General features: G+C 43.1%; 1 protein-coding gene across 2 annotated transcripts in view; it reads left to right on the top strand.

Annotated features, from left to right (window-relative positions):
• The window catches only part of slc12a2 (solute carrier family 12 member 2), a 281,965-nt gene that overhangs the window by 95,548 nt on the left and 164,959 nt on the right, over positions 1-21,458 (top strand). For both annotated transcript variants that reach the window (XM_072516856.1, XM_072516855.1), the window contains exons 3-4: positions 7,564-7,639; positions 20,793-20,888. In XM_072516856.1, coding sequence (XP_072372957.1) covers positions 7,564-7,639; positions 20,793-20,888 — 172 coding nt within the window. The remainder of the gene's footprint in view (positions 1-7,563; positions 7,640-20,792; positions 20,889-21,458) is intronic.

Here is a 21,458-nt window from a genome sequence, read left to right as displayed (position 1 = left end):
AGCAAACAAACTGGGGGAGGGACAGCCACAACGGCCATCATGAAAGCGACGGGGATGGAAAAGAAAGGAAGAATCGGAAAAAAGAGCAGTGGGCAGACCGCAAACAGAGACTATAAGATCACGAACTGTACACGTGTTTGGCGCACTGTGCGGGACTGTGCTGACTCGTTACCGGGCTCGTTCCACCTCTCAATGCAACGGGGGGGGGGGGGGGGGGGGCAGCGAAGCAAGGTGAGTGAGGGTGAAAAAGGCGGACAGGAGGGCGAGACAAGGGCTAGCAAAAGGAAGGTAAAACAGGACCAGAACAGGGCAAGTGCTGGGAGGGGGGCCACCATGCTAGCGAGGCGGGCTAACACGGGAGGGCAGGAAGAAAGGAGGGCCGCGGCACGCTTCTCGGGGGAGAGGGAGCGCCTGGCACAAAGAGAAGGGGGGGCAGGGCAGAAGGCGGTGTGTGGGGGGGGGGGGGGGAAGAACACCGGGGGGACACAGAAGAACAGGGACTAAGTGGGGGGGAAGAGGAGTCGGGGGGAGGGGGGGGGGAAGAACACCGGGGGACACACAGAAGAACAGGGACTAAGTGGGGGGGAAAGAGGAGTCGGGGGGGGGGGGGGGGAGAAGAACACCGGGGGGGACACAGAAGAACAGGGACTAAGGGGGGGGGGGGGGGGGGGAGGAGAGAGAGTGCAGAACAAAAGAGAAGCAAAGGGAAGGGTGAGGTAGATGAGCAGCACGAACACAGGCCTCGGCAGGCAGGGGCGCATCCACCAGGTAAGTATGGGTGACCCCGCAGGACTGGGGGGTCAAAAAACCCCCACCAGGATTGTTACCTGGAATGTAAGGGGACTCAATGGCCCGGTCAAAAGATCCAGAGTCTTCACCCACCTAAGAAGCCTGAAAGCAGACATAATCTACGTACAAGAGATGCACCTGAGGGAGAAGAACCGACGGCTGGTAAGGAAGGGCTGGGTGGGACAGACTTGCCACTCCTGCTACGGGACGAGGGCTAGGGGAGTAGCAATATTAATTAGTAAGAGGATGAGGTTTATGGAAACCAAGACCGTTACGGACCCAGGGTGACGGTATGTCATGGTCAGCGATGTCCTGGAAGGGGCACCGGTCGTACTGGCAAATGTGTACGCTCCCAACTGGGACGACACCAAATTCATAAAGAAGACCATGGCAGAAATCCCTGACCTTGACACATACCGACTGATCATGGGGGGCGACTTCAACTGTGTACAGGAACCACTGATCGACCAATCAAACCCCAGAGCAGGGAAAAAGACTGGCATGGCTAGGGAACTAGGAGCATTTATGGAGCAGATGGTGGCAGTGGACCCATGGAGGTTCCTGCACCCGGGAGAGAAGGAATTTTCATACTTCTCACAAGTACACAAGGTATACATCCATATCGACTTCTTTGCAGTGGGGAAATCGGTGCTTCCAGGGATCACGGGAACGGAGTACTCCGCGATCGTTATCCATGACCACGCTCCATACTATATGGATGTGAGGTTGGACAGGCTGTGCCCAGCGCCCCACATGGAGGCTGGACACGAACCTCCTGGCCGACAAGGCCTTCTGTCAGAAAACATCGCGGGCCATAGGCGACTACGTGAGTAACAACCAAAACGGGGAGGCCTCACCCTCCACGTTCCGGGAGGCACTGAAGGCCATGATTAGAGGAGAGATCATAGCCTACAAGGCAAGCAAAGATAGGGCAGAGAGGGTGGCCAGGCAACAACTGGTGGACTCCATCCTGGAAGTCAACAGAAAATACCGACCGTAGGGCTGCTGGCGGAGAGGAAAAAGCTGCAAATGGACTTTAACCTACTATCCACTAGGAAAGCTGTGTACCAACTCCGTCAGACACTGGGGACCTTCTACAAACACGGAGACGAGGCTGGCCGCCTATTGGCTCACCAGCTGAGAAAGCAGGCAGCCACGAGGAAAATGCCCAGGTAAAGGATAGCAGAGGCAGACTGGTAACAGAACCAAAGGAGGTCAATCGGGCATTTGAGACCTTCTACCGGGGACTGTACACCTCCGAGCCCCCCAACGGGGACGCGGGGATGAAACTGTTCCTAGTCGGACTGGAACTACCAGTTGTGGGGAAGACAGATGGGTGGAGCTGGAAGCACCAATAGACCTGGGAGAAATCATGGAGAGCATCAGCTCCATGCAGGCGGGGAAGGCACCGGGACCCGATGGGTTCCCGGCGGACTATTACAAAAAATTTGCACCAGTCCTGGCCCCACACCTAAGGGACATGTTCACGGACTCACTGGCGGGGGGCACCTGCCCCCAACGCTAGCGCAGGCCACAATTTCACTGATATCCAAAAAAGATAAAGACCTGACAGAATGCGGATCATGCAGACCCATTTCACTGCTGAACGTGGATGCGAAAATACTCGCAAAGGTCCTGGCCAAAAGGCTGGAGGGCTGTGTCCCAGAGGTGGTCGCAGAGGACCAAACCGGCTTTGTCAAAGGTAGGCAGCTCACAGCGAACATCAGGCGGCTGCTGAACGTAATAATGACCCCCTCTGGGGAGAGAACACCAGAGGTGATCGTCTCCCTGGACGCAGAAAAGGCCTTCGACAGAGTCGAATGGAAATACCTCATCGAGGTACTGGGACGGTTTGGGCTAGGAGCAGATTTCACCGCCTGGGTGAGACTCTTGTGCAACGCTCCCAAAGCAAGTGTCCGAACTAACACCACCAGCTCTAAATACTTCCAGCTGCAGAGAGGAACAAGACAGGGCTCCCCTGTCCCCACTCTTGTTCGCGCTAGCCATCGAACCCTTGGCGATAGCCCTGCGGGATGCGAAAAGCTGGAAAGGAATCCGGAGAGGAGACGGAGAGCACAGAGTCTCACTCTATGCAGATGACCTGCTCCTCTATGTCTCGAAGCTACAGGAAGGACTGAAAGCAATACTGCAAATGCTGAAAGAATTTGGAACCTTCTCGGGCTACAAACTTAACCTGGGCAAAAGCGAGGCATTCCCAGTGAACCCAAACGGGGGAGGGAGAGAGCTGGAGGGGCTCCCGTTCAAAACAGCCCAGAACAGATTCCGCTACCTGGGGATCCAGATAGCCAGAGACTGGACACAGATCCACAAGTGGAACCTGACCAGCCTGGTGGAGTAAGTAAGAAGAGTCCTTCAAAGGTGGGGCTCACTCCCACTCTTCCTGGTGGGGAGAGTGCAGACGATCAATGTGAACGTACTGCCAATGTTCCTCTTCCTGTTTAGATCCATTCCGATCTTCATCCCCAAGGCCTTTTTCCAAAACGTAGACCGCCTAATCATGGCGTTTGTGTGTGTGTGTGTGTGTGTGTGGCGGGGGCGGGGGGAAGAACCCGAGAATCCCAAAACAGACACTGCAACGAAGGAAAATCAAAGAGGGCTTGGCCTTACCAAACCTACAATACTACCACTGGGCAGCAATGGCAGAAACAGTGAGGGGACGGGTACAAGAACCTGACACAGATTGGGTACAAATGGAGGAGGCATCCTGTAAAGGAACGACCCTCCGGGCCCTGACTACAGCAGCACTCCCATCCCCCTCAACAAAATACACAATGAGCCCAGTGGTAGCGGCCACGCTGAGAACATGGACCCAGCTCAGACAAAACTTCGGGATAACTAAAATGGCCCCCATCTGCGGCAATCACAGATTCCCCCCAGCCATGCTGGATACCACCTGCAAACGATGGAGACGGGACGGGGGCTATTTGACGGTCGGGGAATTCTACGTAGGGCACAGACTGGCGACACTAGACAAACTGACGAAGTGGAGGTGAGCAAAAGGACAGGAAATGAGACGCCTCCAAATAAAACACTTCCTCCGCAAAGAGACAGTGGGGTACCCTGGGGCCCCAGAAAGCACACTACTAGACGACCTGATAGGCCCAAGCAACGAGAAAGAGGGGCTATGTGGGAAAATATACGGACAGCTACTGGACAGAGGCCGGACTCCACTGGACGAGATCAGACAAAAATGGGAGGACGAACTGGGGACAGAGGTTGGATGGGGACTCTGGAGCGAAGCACTGACCAGGGTGAACTCCACCACCTCCTGCGCAAAGCTAAGCCTAATGCAGCTCAAAGTGGTGCACAGCGCACCTGACCAGAACCCGAATGAGCAGATTCTTCCTGGAGGTGGAGGACTAATGTGAGCGGTGCCAGAGGGGCCCGGCCAACCACACCCACATGTTTTGGGCCTGCCCCAAACTTGCTGGGTTCTGGACAGCCTTCTCCGAGGCAATGTCCAAGGTTGTGAGGGTGAAGCCATGCCCAACAGTGGCAATCTTCGGGGTATCGGAGCAGCCAGAGTTACACATGGGGAAGGGGGCCAACGCCCTTGCTTTCGCTTCCCTAATCGCACGACGGAGAATCCTGCTCGGCTGGCGATCGGCAGCACCACCCAAAGCTGCAGACTGGTTCGCTGACCTTTCGGAATTTCTCCACCTGGAGAAGATTAAGTTCGCCACCCGAGGGTCAGAGGACGGCTTCATGGATACTTGGGGGCAGTTTGTCGGTCTGTTCCAAAACCTGTTCGAGGCCAACAATGAGGAGTAACCTAATAAGAATTTTTATTTTATTTTTTATTATTAAAACACCAAGATAGATGAGTTACCAAAAGACTGCGCAACCCGGAGGGTGGTGGGTGGAAGGAAGGCAGGGAAACCACGAGAGATGATTCCACTCTGTCCGGAAAATAAAAGTAAAGCACAGCCGAAGCCGGGGGAGGGGTGAACGGGGAAGGGGGGGGTGAACGGGGAAGGGGGGGGGGAACCATAGACCGATCCAGAGGGCAATGAAAGGCACGTAGGGTCAGTTAAACAAAGGACCAACTAAACCTCTGTATAATAAAGGAAATTAGCTCAGGCGAGAAAAATGTGATGTGTGTGTGTGTAATATATATATATATATATATATATATATATATATATATATATACAACTGTGTATAAATATGAGATGCCAATAAAAAGATTTTTTTAAAAATAAAAAATAAATCCTTGAATTCCCTCCCCATCAGCACCATGGGTGTTTCGACAGCACATGGGACTAAGCGGCTTACTACCACCTTCCCCAGGGCAGTTGGAGATAGACAATAAATGCTTGCCTAGGTCGTGATGGCCACATGCCGTGAAAGAATAAATTAAAAGGTAGATGTGGGCTTCAGGATTGTCTCTTGCCACAATGCTAGTGTAGTACTTTCATCTTTGTTTTCCACCATATCTCTTTTTTTTTTTGTTCCTCTGTTTTTTGCAACAAGTGCAGGTATTCATTATTTTGTAAAGTTTCCAGCAGCACAATTCTTTCCAACATGCTATACACTGCTTCAGTCACCCTGGCCTACCTAACAGCAGACCACAACTACTCTACCTGGCTCGGGGGTTGCCACACAAATGCGGCAGATATCTCTTCGAAGTCATGAGAATTATTTCTGGAACATTGAGACCAGCACAGCTCTAGTGGCTTCTTGTGGTACTGCAGATTGAACCTCCTGATGTCTGCAGGAAAAACATTTTCCAAGGACACTTAATAAAGCAATCCTGTTGACACGGGTCCTCAAAATAAAGCATCACTTTGCAATCCTGTTGCCCCTACTGGAATGCACTCCACATCCTAGCAACTAATGACAGCCCACCTCTTGATGACTGGCTGACTGCAAACATCACCAATTGCAACCTGCTAACTGACCAGAGTGTCGTGAAGTCACAGGTTTCAATCCAGGAGAAATCTTAAAACCCTCAATTGGTTGAGTACGGACCAGAGAAGATGTGGCCACTTGCTCCATGATTGTAAAATGAGAATACCTCCAATTGTCACCTTGACCATCAGACCATTGCCCATATACTGAACTTAAACCCTGAGAGATCCGTTCCTGGTGGCATCACTGGGTGCACAGACTTTAGTGACATGAGATCTACCTTTCAACAGTCATCCTAGCACTATCTACCAGCATGGTCTTCCTCCCTCCCCCTACAGGGACATTCAAACATGTTGTTCAATATAGGCCTTGTACTGCGTATGGATTAAAAAGAAGAAAAATGCACCAAGAATTCTCTTGCACACTATTTTGCAAATATTTCCTCCCTTTAAAGGGCATTAGTGAAGCAGGTGGGTTTTACAACACTTTGGTACTGATGTGGTCACCGGTTCCAGAATATTAACTTCGTGTAATTCATTGAATTGAAATTCTCCAATTGCATAATGGGATTTAAACTCTTGTCCTCTTAAATTATTAATCCAGGCCTCTGCATTACAAATCCTGTGAGATAAAAATGCTTCTGTCTTCTAAAGTAGCCACTGTTGTGTAACATTCAGTTAACAGATAAAAAGTGTTCGAAACAAAACCGTAATGTTCTGGAACTGAAATGATTCGCATCCAACAACCACAACCACCTTCCTTTGTGCTGGGTATGACTCCAACCAGCAGAGTTTCTCCCCCCCCCACCCCCCCTAATTCCCATTGACTCCAGTTTTGTTAGGGTTCCTTGATGCCATACTTTATCGAATGCTGCCTTGATGTTGAGGGCAGTCACTTTGACCTTGTCTCTGGAGTTCAGTTCTTTTGTTCATGCTTGAGCCAAGGTTGCAATCGGGTTAGGAGCTGAATGACCTGGCAGAACACAAACTTGGGCGTCTTTTGATAGATGTAAATATTTTTCCAATACCTTTTTATTGTGTTAACTGTGGTTACGTTGGTAGCACTCGTGCACAAGGCTCTGATTTCAAACATCGAGGGAGTGCTGCATTGGTGGTGGTGCTATCTTTCAAATAAGACATTAAACCAAGGTCCCGTTTACCCCCTTGGGTGGGATTAAAAGATCCCGTGACATTATTTTGAAGAAACCTGACAAATATTCATCCTTCATTCAATATCAGCCAAGTATTATCTGTTCATTTCATCACATCGCTGTTTGTGGGAACTTGCTGTATGCAAATTGGCTGCCATGTTTCCTACAATGCAACAGTGAGCGCACATCAAAATAATACTTCATTGGCTGCAAAGCACTTTGAGACATCTAATGGGCATGAAAGTTGCGATATGAATTCCAATCTCTCCTTTTTCTTTCAAATCAATTATGTCGTTGATGGCCATATTTTCTACTATTTTGCTGCCTGTTGAATGAATAGCAATTTCTATTTATATAATGACTTTAAATGTAATTAAACATCCCAAATGACACTGGGCCATCTAAGGAGATATTCGGCCCAATGACTAAATGCTTGGACAAAGAGCTCAGTTTTAAGGAGTGTCTTAAAGATGGAAATGAAGAGGTGTTGGGCGGGTGTTCCAGAGCTTGGGGCTTAGGCAGCTGAGGGCATGGCCACCATTGTTTGAGCAATTAATATCGGGGTCATTATTGGAGAAAAATGATACCATTGAATCATATAATTTTAAATGCAGTTAAGAAGGAAATTTGAGATTTTGCTACACTTTAATTCATTTTCTGCATGGCTGTCACTGGTAAGAATTTGGATAATGTGATTATCAACCTTCTTTATACTTTCTCCCTCTCTCTCATAACCTTTCCCTATCCACTAGGTACGATGTATGCTAAATATTTGGGGTGTGATGCTCTTCATCCGTTTGACGTGGATTGTTGGCCATGCTGGCATAGGTATGTGGAAAAGTTATTTGTACTGATCTTTCTGTTGATTAGTATTTTCCTGTGCGCTAGCATTTAAATGAGGATTTCACCTTTGTGTTGAATGCTAATTCACATGTTAAATGGTTCAATCATTTGCCGCAGTGTGTTGAATGTAATATATGGCTGTCTTCTGTGCTGATCTTCATTAAATCCTAGGTGTTGAAACTGAGCATATTTCACAGTTTCCAGTGAAATACTTAACTCTTCTTGTCGCAACTATCTTCAAAGTAACTAGTTCATGGGAATTTTTATACCCAAGTATCTTGCAGTTCTTGAATAATGGCCATTTTGCATGTTTATAAACGTTGTTCTTTCCATACCTGTGTCCGGGCATAACTGAATGCTTTGCTTTCTGTTCTAAAGATTCATCTTCATCTTTGTAAATTAGCATCAAAAGTACCTGACTGCCAAGATATCTAAATATGCGAGGTGGTTTATTTATAAACTAAATATAAAAAATTGTCTGGGCAAGTTTAACCTTTCCTTTGAAGTGCTATGGAAAACAAGTTTGTTTGTTCTCTAGAATATTTCTTCTAATTTACATTGTGTTGCTGTAAGCCCCTATTTTGAAATAATCCAATTGAAGAAACTGTTTCCGAGGCAAAGCGGAGTTAGGCTCAAGTAGCTCATTAGGACCAGTGTTGCAACCGGTTTAACAATGAAGGTTGAGCTCATGCAAAGTACTGAAGCTATTGATCCACCATTTTAATTAATAATCTTTGTTGGCAAGATGGTCAGATATTTATGTTTGGACTAAAACTTTCATGTAAAGGAGGTATTTTGGAACAGTATATTTAAAATTCAGTGCTTTGGTGTGGGAGTGATTCCTCCACAGGACTGGAAAGCTGTTCCAATTTTGATGGTTGAATTTATGTCCTGTTTTTTATTCTTGGTGTCAGAGGACGTGAGAATTACAAATCTTACACCCGTGTTCAAAAAAGGGTGCAAGGATAAACCCAGAAACTGCAGGCCCATCAGTTGTATCTTGGTGGTGGGAAAGCTTTTTCTGCCACTTATTTGGATTCATTCATGGGATGTGGGCATCTCTGGCTGGACCAGCATTTATTACCCTTCAACGGAGCGGCTTGCCAATTCAGAGAACATTTAAGAGTCAATCACATTGCTGTAGAATTTGGAGTCACATGCCAACAGTTACCCTTTCCTAAAGAATATTGGCAAATCAGATGGGTTTTAATTCCATATTTTTATTGAATTCACATTCTACCATATGCTGTGGTGGGATTCAAACCCAGATCCCCAAAGCATTAGCCTGAGTCTCTGGGTTACTAGTTTAGGAACAATTCCACTACAGCACTTGCCCTGACAATATGAAGTGATTAAGGAAAATCAGTACAGATTTGTTAAGGGAAGCTCCTTGACTAGTCACCTGACTTAGCTACAGCAAAATAAGTAAATAAAATCACAAGTGGGTGTTTAGAAACCCAGACCATTATCTAATTTCCTTTTGCAAATAATTGCTATTGAAAAATTATTATTAAGAGGCAAATTAATGGTAATGTGGAGCAAGCTGTTGAGGCAGGGTATTAAACTAGCTTTGAATAGAGGAAAAATATTGGTGCACACTTGCGGCAAATAGAACATAACTGTGCAGAAGGAGGCCATTCAGCACAACGAGTCTGAACCAACCCACTTAAGCCCTCACTTCCACCCTATTCCCGTAACCCAATAACTCCTCCTAATCTTTTTGGACACTTGAGGGCAATTTTGCATGGCCAATCCACCTAACCTGCACATCTTTGGACTGTGGGAGGAAACCGGGGCACCTGAAGGAAACCCATGCAGACACAGGAGAATGTGCGACTCCGCACAAACAGTGACCCAGTGGGGAACCGACCCTGGCGCTGTGAAGCCACCGTGCTAGCCACTGTGCTACCATGCTGCCCTTGTTTAATGACCTATTTATATAGTGTAACACATTGTGATATTAAAAATCTTAATGTTTTAGGGCGGTCCAATGGTCAGCACTGCTGCCTCACGGCACCGAGGACCCAGGTTCGGTCCCGGACCCGGACCACAGTCCGTGTGGAATTTGCACCTACTCCCCATGTCTACGTGGGTCTCACCCCGACAACTCAAAAGATGTGCAGGGTAGGTGGATTGGCCACGCTAAATTAATTGCCACTTAATTGGGGAAACATTTCTTTAATGTTTTTAAAATCACTTGGATTTTCAAAGATTAGTTCCCAACATTGGTGGATATGTAAAGATCCAGGTACGGAGAGAACCTTTTGAGTAGTGTTGTGTTATGGGCGAGTTGTTTTCAGAACCCCAAAATGTATCGTGGAGTTCAACCAACCTCTCCCTTTAATGGATTTGTTGCTTTCTTAGCACACGGCTTTTTCCCTAGGTGTGGGATTACAATTATGGACACGTGGGTTTTTAAACACAAAACACTGTTTATTCCATGAACTCAACTTAACATCTTAAATAAACATTGGATCTCTTAACACCCCTTACTTCAAAGATAACTCAGAAAATATTGCAACAGTACATAATTCCTTAAAATGTTCCTTCAAACTTGCAAGAGACTTAACACCTTAAAACAAAATCACATCAGGTTAAAGGCTTCACGATTATAAGTTTCAATCACCCAAATGATCCAAAATAGTCTTTCATGGCAGAGATCCAACTCGCTGCTAAACACAGACACACACCCAGCTCTGTTCCTCTAAACTGCAAAATGGCTGACCTGACCTCCGCTCCACCCACTCTCTGACATCACTGTTTTCTTAAAGGTACATTGCTTAAACATCCATGTCTCAAAGGTACTCTCACATGACGCCTCCCCCCCCCCCCCCAAGAAAAAAAAAACCCCCATCAACTTCAAGATGGTTTCATTTTTCACTTTTGCACCATCCACTAAGAAATGTACACAGTAAATGTACCTTTTCGTTTTTTTTTTTTTTAAAAACACCTGCAAACAGGTATAATATAATAGTCCATTTTTCTTTGTTCTTCTTCCTCCAACCGAAATCCTTCTTGATTGACCGTCGCTTTGAACAAAGTCTCTGCACGATCCATCCATTCCTCTACTCCTCGGCATTTCTCTTCAGAATCAGATTTAGTTCAATCTGACCACAGAGCACCTTGCAATTCTCCATTACAGGAGCATTGGTGATCACAGCTTTCAGGCAGTCAAATGCCTGTTGAAAGTCTGCTGTCCATTGACATTTTTTATGTTTCTTCAGCAATTCCATCAGTGGAGTAATCATGCCACAAAACCTTTGCAAAGCTGTTCGATCAAATCCACTCATGCTAAGAAATCGCATTATTTCCCTTCGTCTTGAGGGCATCGGAAACTCTGCAAGGAAAGTGATTCGAGCTTCTCCAAATTCACTTTCGTCTAGGTTCATCACCAAACTCTCCTCCTGTCGAAGAACTCCATACGATGTTTTAAATGCTCGTTCCATGTCTGGAAGTTGGAAATAAAAGCAGATTGTCCCACTTTCTCCATGCAATCCTTCAGTGGTGGGATAGGATAAGAGTCCGTTCTTGTAACTGCATTCACCATTCTATAGTCCACACACAAATGTTGGGTACCGTCTGGTTTAGGTACCATCACTATGGGTGAGCTCCGTTGGCTGCAACCCACTTCAATTATGCCATTCTTCAGCATACTCTCAATCTCTCTGTTAACCTGTGCCAATTTTAAAGGATTAAGTCTATATGGATGTTGTTTGATAGGAACAGCATTTCCCACATCTACATGTATAGCCATTTTAGTAATTCCCAATTTATCTCTACAAACTTGCCCATGTGATATCAATAACTCTTTCAGGTCAGTTTGTTTTTCCTCTGGAAGCTACCTTAACAATTCATCCCAATTTTTAAGAACATCCTCATTTTCCAATTTAATTTGAGGTATGTCAAATTCACAGTCATCTGGATTTGGTTCGTCACTTTGAGGTAGAATCATTAAAACCTCCTTTTTCTCTCCTTCCCTTTCAATGTATCTTTTATGCATATTCACATGACACACTCGGTGAGACTTCTATCTGTGTTTTTACCACATAATTCACCTCACTTAATTTCCTTTCAATCTGATACTGTCCACAAAGGAGCTTTTAAAGGCTCCCCTACCACTGGTAACAACACTAAAACTTTATCCACACTGGCAAAACTACGAACTTTGGATTTCCTGTCCGCTAACTGTTTCATCACGTTTTGTGCAACTTTCAAATGTTGTTTAGCCAATTCACCTGCTCTATTTAATCGTTCCCTAAAATTTGACACGTAATCAAATAGTGTAATTTCCGATTTCTCACCCACCAATTTTTCCTTAATCAATTTAAGTGGTCCTCTTACCACATGACCAAAAATTAGTTCAAAAGGACTGAATTTGGTAGACTCATTAGGTGCATCCCTAATTGCAAACAATACGAATGGGATTCCTTTATCCCAATCCTCTGGATAATTTTGACACTACGCCCTCAACATTGTCTTTAATGTCTGATGCCACCTTTCTAACACTCCGTGATTCTGGATGGTACGCAGTTGATTTAAATTGTTTTATTCCTAAGCTATCCATAACTTCTTTGAATAACTTTGAAGTCAAATTCGTTCCTTGATCCGATTGAATTTCTGTGGGTAGTCCATATCAAGTAAAGAATTTAAGTAACTCCTCCACAATTCTTTTAGCTGTAATATTACGTACTGGAATGGCCTCTGGAAACCTAGTAGACACATCCAATGCAGTCAAAAGATATTGATTCCCACTTTTTGTTTTAGGAAGCGGTCCTACACAATCGATTAGGACCCTTGTAAAAGGTTCTTCAAATGCTGGAATGGGCATTCAGGGCACTGGTTTTATCACTGCTTGAGGTTTCCCTATCACTTGACATGTGTGACATGATTGACAAAATTTAACTACATCTTTATGTAGTCCAGGCCAATAAAAATGTTTCTGGATTTTAGCTTGAGTTTTCCTTATTCCCAAATGACCTCCCACTGGTACCTCATGTGCAACTTGCAACACCTCCTTTCTATACCCTACCGGCAAGACTACTTGAACTTCTGCCCACTTTTCATCCGCCTGCATATGTACAGGTCTCCATTTTCTCATCAAGACATTTTTACGGTAATAACACTCTGGTATACTCTCAGATTCCTCTTCCGTATATGCTTTCTGATATATCCGTTTTATTTCTACATCTTTCTGTTGTAACTCCGCCAGTTTTCCTGAACTAAAAATATCCGCCTCATCCTCCACCTGTTCTTGTTCTTTTTCAACCATCTGATCAAAAATCGTTTCCGATAATTGCACTTCAACCTCATCTTTACTCTTTGATTTCTCCTCTTGTCTTAACCTGTGACTTTGCGACCTTGTTACTACACAATCCGGAAAAATCCCAGGATATTCGTCCTTCAACACTTCAGTTGACTGATTTTCCACTCGCTTATCAACCACAGTAGGCATCACTCCCACCTGCGATCCAGCTATATCATTACCCAAGTTAAACTGTATTCCTGGACAAGATAGTTTCTCTATTACTCCTACTACCTCTTCATCACTCTTCACTGGACTTTCCAACCTTGCCTCATATGGAACGCGACTCCTCTCACTCTGAATTCCACATAACACCATCTTCTCTGGCAACATTCTTCCCAAACTACATAATTCCTCATCTCTTACCATTAAAGATTGACTAGCCCCTGTATCTCTAAAAATTGTGACCTCTTTACCTGCTCCTCCTGATACATGAGTAAACTTTACCCACACAAGTAAATTCTTTAAAGACATCTGGCACCTTCTTAACAATTACTTCTTGAACAGACTGTACAATCGTTTGCACCTCCTTCACTTTCCTTTACCACTCTAACAAACCTCACTCTCTTATCCTGTTTTACCACATCAGCCTCCCCAGTGCTTTTCTTCAACCACAACACCGTGACTTTACATGGCCTCATTTATTACAGTGAAAACATCTGAAACTTTTCATTTCCTTTCCACCCTCCTGGATTTCTTTGTTAATCTGAGGTACAGTCTCTTGATTGTCTCCCATCAGATCACCTTTACCTTTACCACTTGAGTATTTCTCATGTCCCCAGTTTCTATCCCTCACCGGCTGAAACTGATGTCGGCATCCAATCTTTTATTTATGAACTAATTCATAATCATCTGCCATTTCCGCTGCTAATCTCACAGTTTTAACCCTCCGTCCTTCCACATGAGTTCTCACTACATCAGGAATTGAATTTTTAAACTCCTCCAAAAGTATAATTTCTCTGAGAGCTTCATACGTTTGGTCTATTTTCAAAGCCCTTATCTACCTATCAAAATTACTCTGTTTGAGCCTTTCAAACTCCATGTATGTTTGACCAAATTCTTTCCTTAAATTTCTAAACCTTTGTCTGTAAACTTCAGGCACTAGCTCATATGCACCCAAGATGGATTTTTTCACCTCCTATGTTCCAGGTACCTCCTCCGGTAGTGGTGCAAACACTTCACCTAGCTCTACCTACCTGCTTTGTTTGAATCCGTAACACCCACATGTCCTGTGGCCATTTAATTTGTTTAGCTACCTTCTCAAATGAAATGAAAAAGGCTTCCATTTCCTTCTCGTCAAACCTTGGCAATGCTTGGACATATTTAAATAGATTCCCACCAAGCCTTCGACTATGACACCCTTTCTCACTATCCTCATCACTGTGATCGAACTGTACATTTCCCTTTACGTCTGCCAATTTTACCTGATTGTCATGTTTCATGGCCATTTTCTGAAGTTCAAGCTCCCTCTCTTTATCTTTTTCCCTGATCTGTATCTCCCTTTCTTTTTCTTTTTGTTCTGCTAGAGCTACTCTTTCTTTTCTCCTTTCTTCCCTCTCCTTTTCTTTTTCCCCTCTTTCTCTTTCTTTTTCCTCTCTTTCTCTCTCCTCTCTCTCACTCTTGTATGCCAGCCGCTTTAATTCTTTCGCATGTTCCATTTGTTTAATTTGCAACTGAATTTTTGCCATTTCCAATGAGTCAAACTCTATCTCAGGCCCCCCTATCGAGGGGGATAAACTTTTATCCCCCTCGAGCCCCCAATTATTATGGGCGAGGCGTTTTCAGAACCCCAAAATATATCATGGAGTTCAACCAACCTCTCCCTTTAATGGATTTTTTGCTTTTCCTAGCTCACGGCTTTTTCCCTAGGTGTGGGATTACAATTGTGGACACGTGGGTTTTTAAACACAAAACACTGTTTATTCCATGAACTCAACTTAACAACTTTAAATGCTTAACCACCGCCATAATTACCTCATCTTTTCACATTTTGTCAGGTAATGTTAATTGCAATGTTCTTGCCAAATGTAATAGTCTGCTTTTCATTTCTGTCCGTAAGGTACTGTGTGTAACATTCTCCACCCCCAAAAACTTCTGATCCCCTGAAAGAGCCATTGTTCATAAAATTCTCCCCACTTAAACTAAAATACCACACCGGAAAAGCAACACTCCTTCACTACCTTTAAGTTCACAAAAGCCAATCCAATAGATAAACTTTTATCCCCCTCGAGCCCCCAATTATTATGGGCGAGGCGTTTTCAGAACCCCAAAATATATCATGGAGTTCAACCAACCTCTCCCTTTAATGGATTTTTTGCTTTTCCTAGCTCACGGCTTTTTCCCTAGGTGTGGGATTACAATTGTGGACACGTGGGTTTTTAAACACAAAACACTGTTTATTCCATGAACTCAACTTAACATCTTAAATACACATTGGATCTCTTAACACCCCTTACTTCAAAGATAACTCAGAAAATATTGCAACAGTACATAATTCCTTAAAATGTTCCTTCAAACTTGCAAGAGACTTAACACCTTTAAACAAAAATCACATCAGGTTAAAGGCTTCACTATTATAAGTTTAAATCACCCAAATGATCCAGAGATAGTCTTTCATGGCAGAGATCCAGCTCACTGAAAAACACAGACACACACCCAGCTCTTTTACTCCAAACTGCAAAATGGCTGACCTGAACAGGTGCTGTAGTGTGGTGACTGTAGGATTTTCACAGTAACTTCATTGCAGCATTAATGTAAGCCTACTTGTGACACTAATAAAAATTATTATTAACTCCACTGTTATAATCTGCTGCGGGGACCTGGAAAGCTTAGAAAAAGTTTCATTCCTGAGATGGAGTGACCCCACCCCCACCGCTAAAGGTTCATTCCAGAGAACATTGATCAAGCTGAAAGTGAAAACAAATGTGCAAAAGAAAAATCAGTCGGAGCAACTTTTGTTTTATTTACAGTAAAAATGGTTCTTAGTTCACAGATATTCAGGGAGAGGTTCGAAATCTCTGTCCGGAAGAAAGTTTTGTAATGGATGAATAATTTTGGCCACTATTTAAGGAGATGTGTGCTAAAAATGAGACTAAAGGGTCAGTGTGACAGTCATTGCCTCTTCCTTCACATTCCCATTGGTTATTGGGAATCATCATTAAAACTCTTCAAAAATGGGCAACACAGTGGGTTAGCCCTGCTGCCTCACGGCGCCGAGATCCCAGGTTCAGTCCCGGCTCTGGATCACTATCCGTGTGGAGTTTGCACATTCTCCCCGTGTTTGCGTGGGTTTCGCCCCCACAACCCAGAAGATGTGCAGGTTCGGTGGATTGGCCATGCTAAATTGCCCTTGGGTTAGATGGGGTTACTGGTTTACGGGGATAAGCTGGGTGTGTGAGCTTAAGTGGGGTGCTCTTTCCAAGAACCGGTGCAGACTCAATGGGCCGAATGGCGTCCTTCGGCACTGTAAATTCTATGATGATGATCTCAGCTCCACCCACTCTCTGACATCACTGTTTTCTTAAAGGTACATTGCTTAAACATTCATGTCTTGCGGGTACTCACATGACAGTTGGGCAAGATTGAGGAGCAGTTTGTGTGAAATATTGCACTGGATACAAAGTATGAACAGATGCAAGCAAACATTGCTTTAATAAGTTTATCTTTTAGATTTTGCTTCTTTAAAAAAAAAAGCTGTTTTTAAGTAAAAATACAATATGGATGTTGAGGAAAGTAAGACTGAAGCTTTTGGCAATGACACAACAGTTGCACATATTCAGAACTTCATATCATTATGTTAAACACCTTGTTTCAAATTTGCAATTGGATGTTATAAGAGTTCTGCCAGCCCTGCTAATTTCTTGTAGATATTGGCTCATGTTCATAAACTTATTGATTCTAGTAGGCTCTATTTAAAATCAATGAATTGGCAAATGAGAAAAATACACAAGTCTCATCTGCAGTCATTAGCTTGGTTAACTGGAGCTTGGGTTTATGTTTGTGCATCGTCCTCTCAGAGTCCACTCTTATTATAGTGGTCCTGACTTATTTTACATTATTAGCCGTTTAACACCAAGATTTTAACATTTAAGGTATGAAGCTCCCATCTTAATTGACACTTCAGTCCATCACAACTTTAATCTATGTAAATTGTTGATGACCAAACCCTAATGACATAACTATCCTTAACTATCTTGTCTAGTTAAATTATAAAATTATTTGAACTAAACTTTTTATTGGATTAATATTTCAGTACATGCCTGCATATTGCCAATGTTCTGGGTGCACTGACTAGGAGTACCAACGTTTCAAATTGATTTTCTGCATCGTCATTAACTAAAGACACTCCACTTGCGATCAGTCTCCATTTTATACTTTTGTTTTCATTTTAAGCTTTTTAATGCTTGCTCTAAAATTAAACCGCATGGGTTCAAAATGTTGCTTGCTGCAATCTAGTTAGATTAACTCTGGATTTCCAGAGTGCAGTGGACGAGCATTGATTTTCTTTCTATTATCTCCCAAAAAGTGGTGATTGGTTTGGTTCCACTTAGTCTTCTTGTATCACATGCATGTGGCTACTCTGTGCATGTGAACCTCTACAAGATGAGTACTAGGAGGATATTGGGTGAGGGAGGGGCATGGAGGTAACTATGGTACCACATTTCCAGAAGGCATTTGATAAGGTGCCACATCAAAGGATATTGTGGAAAACAAAAGCTGGGTGCAACATATTGGCATGGATAGAGGGTTGGCTCATCTAACAGAGCAAACAGAATAGACCTAAATGGGTCTTTTTCCAGTTGTCAAGATGTAAGGAATGGTGTGTCACAAGGTTCGGTTTTTAAATTTGCTGATGACAAAAAACATAGGAAAGTAAGTTGTGAAGAGGACAGATCGAAGGCGACAAAGGGCTAAGTGCGTGGGGAAAATCTGTCAACTGGAATACAGTGTGGGAAAATGTGAAATTGTCCATTTTGGCAGGGAGAATAAAAAAGAAACACCGTAGATAAATGGCGAGAGATTGCAGAGCTCTGCGATGCAGATGCATTTGGGTGTCCTACTATTCATCTTTCCTAATTATTTGTTGTACCTGCATACTGGACTTTGGTGATTCATACACTAGGACACCCAGATGTGGCACCTGATCAGATGCCTTCTGGAAATGTGGTACCATAGCTGCCTCTGCTCCTCCCTCGACCAATATCCTCCTGTACTCGCCTTGTAGAGTTTCTCGCCCACCGAATAGCCATATGCGTGTGATGCCTGAAGACTAAAAGGATCACCTATTTAAATTTAATTCAGCTGAAGAGTAGTATTTTTTAGTGAGTTTTTGAAACTTCCTCAGAGGGCAGTAAAAGCAGTGTATTAAATATTTTTAGGATCAAGATGGATAGATTGTTGATGAGCAAGGGGATGAAAGATTATCAGAGGTAGCTGGGAATGTGGAGTTGAGGTTACAATCAGATCAGCCGTGATCTTATTGAATGGTGGAACAGACTCAAGGGGCTGAGTGGTGTTTTCTCCCTTGTTTTTTATTGACTCTGATAGCTTGGTGCAAATCAGGAAACCAATCTGGGATTTGCTAAGTCTGTGGCCAACTCGCCATGTGGCATACAGAGTTGATAAGTGTGCAAAATACTGTTAATTGGAAGTGGGGTTCCAACATTAATTATAATACCTTTCATTGAGATGTGCAGTACCACTTTAACCAGATTCATTCCAGTCAGCAGGTGCATGGTAAATTGTGTTCATTTCTGCAGTGCACTTGATGTGTATCCCACATTCGCATTGTTTACTTCAGTCAAAAATGAAAATAGTTGATGCAAGGATGATGCTGATGGCTAGCATGCCTTTTGATTCTTCCATTAAAATGCCGACAGTAAAATGCCGACTGAGTTTGTAGCATGTGGGATGAATATGTATTTTGACATTCAACTCTTCACAAATGGGTGTTATTTTGTGTAGGTGTTAATAACAATCTGAGACGCAGCTGTCATTGAATGAACAGGGCAACCTTAAATTCTACAAACTGCAATGAAGTTTGATAATGACTACTTACACTCTCTTGATCTTGTTTCTCTATTATCCTCACTTTTTCCACACCCCAAACCTTTCCTTTTTCCATGAAAAGAGCTTGAAAGTGGGAATGGTAGTTCTATTGAAGTGCTGTTTCCTTATTACAAACTTGTCATTGCTTCCCCCCCCCCCCCCCCTCAAATTTATCTTGATAGTGCTGCAGTGTTGTATCTGGGTTTGCTAATCATCAGCTGATGAAAGTGTATCTGGACAGTAAATACAGTCCGTCTAGAGCATTAAATCTCTCTAGATGCACTGAAATATGAAGAAAAATTCCACTTGCTGATTAGGCAGTACACCAACAACAAAAGGTGGTTGTAGATGGGTTTCATGACACTTTTATGTTCAGCAGGAACTTTCACTCTGGAAAAGTCTTTTGGTGTAGTGGAAGCGGGGGGCGGGTAGGGGGGAGGGGAGGGCCCAGGTAAAGCTTGTGTTCAGATCACAAGTTTCATGAATGAGATGTTAGGCCATTGGGAGGTTGAGACTTTTTTAAAGAGCTCTTATACTATTGAATTTCTAACTATTCCATTACATTTCTCCATTAATTTATATTACAACAATATTTAATGCAGTGTGAGCATTGTTTGTTATGTGTAACAGATATCTTTACAAATTTAGATGTGGTTTTAGCCTTCGTTGTTTAAAACCAGAATTAAATGCGAGGTAACTCTCATTTAGGAAATATTTTAAATCAATGTTAAGTGGGAGTTCTTGAGGGGCAAAGGCTAGTAAAATAATGCAATATTACCCATGTGCTTTAAAGCACAAGATGTCGGTGGCATCTTTTGTGTGCTTATCTCTGGTCAGTTATATGGTAATCTATCTCTGCATCTGTAACTTTTGTCTCTGGGTTCCCCATTACGCTTCCTTTATTTGTTTACAATAATTTTGTTACATGAATCTGCTGAATTACATGCCTTTTATAGACAATAGGTCTTCTGAGATTTAAAAGAAATCTGCCTGTTTCCTATCCAGACCATTCTCATTGTTTACTTGTTCGTGTGGGAGCTGGGGAATTGTTAACTAATGTGTGAAATTGGGAGGATGGACAGGAAAAATAACTTCTAAAATGGCTTGTTAAAGCTGATCCAATATTGTGCACGATCAGTGCTAGCAACACTTGCTCCTGAGGCTTCCAGCCATTGGGAACCAGTGCCATCAGTGAGAGTCTTGGCATAAAATGTTAAATTTACGTAACTTTTAAAGGTACATCTTTCAGATTGACCGTACAAATACACTGAAGATCTTGAATTTTATTATATAACATTTCAAAAATATATAACCACTTAAACTTAAGGCAGTTCAGATATTTGTTTTAAGTTTGCTTAAATCTGTTAAATAGGAGATGTTACTTCATGCATAGAGTGGTGTGGGAGAACAGTGTGGTTGACAGGATTGAACTTTTATGGTACAGTGCAGGCTGGAAGCAAGTGTTAGACATTGGCTTTTAAACAGTACTGTGTATGTTGGTAACATTTTGGGGAGGATAGTGATTAACTTTGGAGCTGATTATTTTGTAAAATGTAGTCGAGCTAGAATCCAGTATCATTGGATCATAGTCCCTCTCTATTTATCATCGGTCTAACTATTCCTTACTATCAAGTAAATGTTATATGTCTTGTTGCTGTCTCTAGCACCTATCTCATTGTGTATTTTTTTTAAATTGAAAACTAAATGATCTTATTGTCTGCTGAAACACTATTTTGAATTTTGTTTTGAACCTCTTTGTAGGAATAACATTTATTATTCTGTAAACAGGTCTTTCTCTTGTTGTCATTGGCACGGCGACTGTTGTGACCACGATTACTGGATTATCAACTTCTGCTATAACTACCAATGGATTTGTTCGTGGAGGTAACTGTTTCAGGTTTCCACATTTGCGGTGTTATTGATGGCAATGTAATGAATTTGATATTTTGCATCTCCAGGGATCTCAAAAGCATCTAAACACATTTCCTCTGTTCTGCATGTGACAATTAACTTCAGATGTAAAAGAAGAAATTGAAGACTGATCTTTTCAGATTTTTGGATCACTTTTTCTTGTTCCCTCCACACCCCCTCATTGACTCCTTTATGTCACCAGAACAAAAATGAAAGATGATAGGAATCCTTGAAACATTTTTTAAATATAATGTGACAATGCTTTTATTCATGTGTTCAGTTAGCAAATTTATTGCTCCAGAAATAATTTCTGCGCTGAGAAGCTGCCTCTGATGTGCGTGAACGTCACTTCAAGGTGAACATTTATTTTTAACTGTTTTTGATTTGCACTCAGCTGACTGAACTTCCTGCAGTGCAATATAATGCCAGAATTTAATGCTTTATTAGCTGATGGTACTTTAAATACGTGAATACAGGGTAATGGATGTCTAGTCTGTTCAACAATATATACTGAAGTATATATGAAGAAAGTCTTAACATTTT

This window comes from Scyliorhinus torazame, chromosome 9 (assembly GCF_047496885.1).
Source record: "Scyliorhinus torazame isolate Kashiwa2021f chromosome 9, sScyTor2.1, whole genome shotgun sequence".
NCBI classification, from domain to species: domain Eukaryota; kingdom Metazoa; phylum Chordata; class Chondrichthyes; order Carcharhiniformes; family Scyliorhinidae; genus Scyliorhinus; species Scyliorhinus torazame.
This window is presented reverse-complemented; position numbering and strand designations above follow the sequence as displayed.